Source organism: Trachymyrmex septentrionalis, unplaced genomic scaffold (assembly GCF_001594115.1).
Source record: "Trachymyrmex septentrionalis isolate Tsep2-gDNA-1 unplaced genomic scaffold, Tsep1.0 C3669169, whole genome shotgun sequence".
In the NCBI taxonomy this organism is placed as follows: Eukaryota; Metazoa; Arthropoda; class Insecta; order Hymenoptera; family Formicidae; genus Trachymyrmex; species Trachymyrmex septentrionalis.
Genome location: NW_017304088.1, coordinates 1 through 2,342, shown reverse-complemented (window position 1 = coordinate 2,342; position 2,342 = coordinate 1). Strand labels below are relative to the sequence as shown.

General features: G+C 25.2%; 1 protein-coding gene across 1 annotated transcript; it reads right to left on the bottom strand.

The window, feature by feature from the left end:
* Window positions 1-896: 896 nt before the first annotated feature.
* On the bottom strand, window positions 897-2,204 carry LOC108745303 (ras-related protein Rab-11A-like; the record flags this gene model as incomplete). The annotated part of the gene is made up of 2 exons (XM_018488364.1): window positions 897-1,195; window positions 1,913-2,204. Coding segments are annotated over 2 exons (429 nt in total), but the record flags the coding sequence as incomplete, so codon positions are not given.
* Window positions 2,205-2,342: the final 138 nt, after the last annotated feature.

Genomic DNA, 2,342 nt, shown 5'->3' with positions numbered 1-2,342 from the left:
CACACACACACACACACACACACACACACACACATATATATATATTGAATCAAATATAGCACTAATAATATTAGTGGAAAAATTATTATATATACAAAAAATTAATTTAACAAATGTATTAAAGATATTCCACCTTTAGATTTATTTTGAAGTATTTAATAATTTAAAAGTAAGCTGTTATAGAAAATAATTTGCAACATATTTATTGGTACATATTTATGTTGAACACGAACTGATTTTTATATTTTATAAAGCATTTGTGATCTAACGATATAGAATATTCGAAAGTCATCGGGGGTCCTTTTAACAACAAATTCTTTAACCAATTCAAAGCCAATATTTCCTTTATTTCTTTTTCTTTCTCTATAGAAGTCCTTATTATTAATATTCCAATTTTCAGTGTTTTTACATGTAAGTCTCACATTGAAATTCTTAAAATTATTTGAAAAGTATAGTTTTATTATTCATTTGTTCTTGAAATTTGATTCACAAATATCTTTTATTTTCGAATATTAGTTATTCGAAAACAACATTGACTTGATATATCCATTGAGAAAATCAATTTTGAATTAATCAAGAAATATATTAAACATCTAGTTATTTTGAAATATCTTATGTAGATTTTAAATCTACAATATAATCTGTTGAAGAAAAAAAACTTAAATATTTTAATTATTTTAATTATTTTAGAAAATTATGTATAAGAGACTGTAGCTGTATGTACATGATAGAAATAAACAACTTCAATACGATCAACAGTAGAATACAAATTATTGGAATGAAAGAAACATGATAGAAGTGTCTTTAATAATATTTAATTTTGATATATGTTAAAATTAACTCAATTTACAATCAAGTTAACATTAATAATATAATAAACTAACCATATAGTTTCCTTATATTAAATCTATCCTATTATACAAATGATCATTCCAGAAACTTTTTACTGCATCATAAACAAAATCTTTTCCGTTAGAAATTAAATATTATCCCCAACTGTACTTCCATGATATTCATACTGTATATATGTGTACACACATTTTAAGCAACAAGGTGAGTCACTGGCAGCACTGCTTACGCACTCCCTCAGCATTCATCGTTGGTTTGACTTCAATTTGTTCTACATTTTGTGGCCGGATTGTATCACCTTCAGGTGGGTCTCGTATCTGTTTTTGCGATACGATTCTGTATATTTCTGTAAAAATAAAAAATTTTTATTAAATGAAACAATAAAATACGCATGATGTTTATCATTACAATAAATATTAACTCTGATACAGACAAGTATTTATCTTAATAAAGTGTAATACATATTAAATATTAAAAAAATATTAAAAAATTATATTATAATAGTATTTTAATGCAAATATTACACGAAAAACATACAATTTTAATTCTATTGTAATATTGCAATTTTAACTCGTAAAATTAAAAAATTCTATATTTTATAATACCAAAAATTAGCACAAATATATATGTATATTATTGATAACTACACATACGTATAATTGATTTCATGGATGATACCAAAATATGTTAGCTATTACAGTTTTAACATAGTTTTCAATTATTTAATAATCAATTCAGTGTATGCTAACTTTTATGAAACAACATTGAATAAAGTATAGCTCTGTAGGAAAGACTATTAGTAGAAAGACTACATGTTTTTTATTTAGTAATTTCAACACAAGTGATATTCTATCTTTATTATTCACTAAATATTCAAGAAAGATAATGCTGTGTCAACTTGTGTCACTAAATGGAAAGCATATAGTCAGACCTTGATTCTATATATGCATTTGAATTTAAAAGAAATTGATTAAAGTTAATTTTTGAGTGAAAAAAGTATAAAATTGTAATCTGTTTCGAAAACAATAAATTCTATGTACAAAATTATAATTAAGAGAGTTACCTGTTAATATGTTTTGAAACGCTGTCTCAACGTTAGTTGAATCTAAAGCGGATGTTTCAATGAAAGATAAGCCATTTCTTTCAGCAAACGCTTTAGCCTCGTCAGTTGGAACAGCACGCAGATGCCTTAAGTCTGACTTATTTCCCACTAACATGATCACAATATTCTGGTCAGCATGGTCCCGTAATTCTCGTAACCATCTTTCTACATTTTCATACGTCAGGTGTTTTGCAATATCATACACGAGTAGTGCACCAACTGCTCCGCGGTAATATCTAGTAAATAGAGAAAGCTTATTGATATATGTATATATCGTATATCAAGTTTAATGAATACCAATTTTAGGTGAAATAAGTTTCTACACTTTTGTTTGTCTACATTTTTTTAAATATATAATTAATTGTTTAAAAAATAATAGAAGTTTAAATAT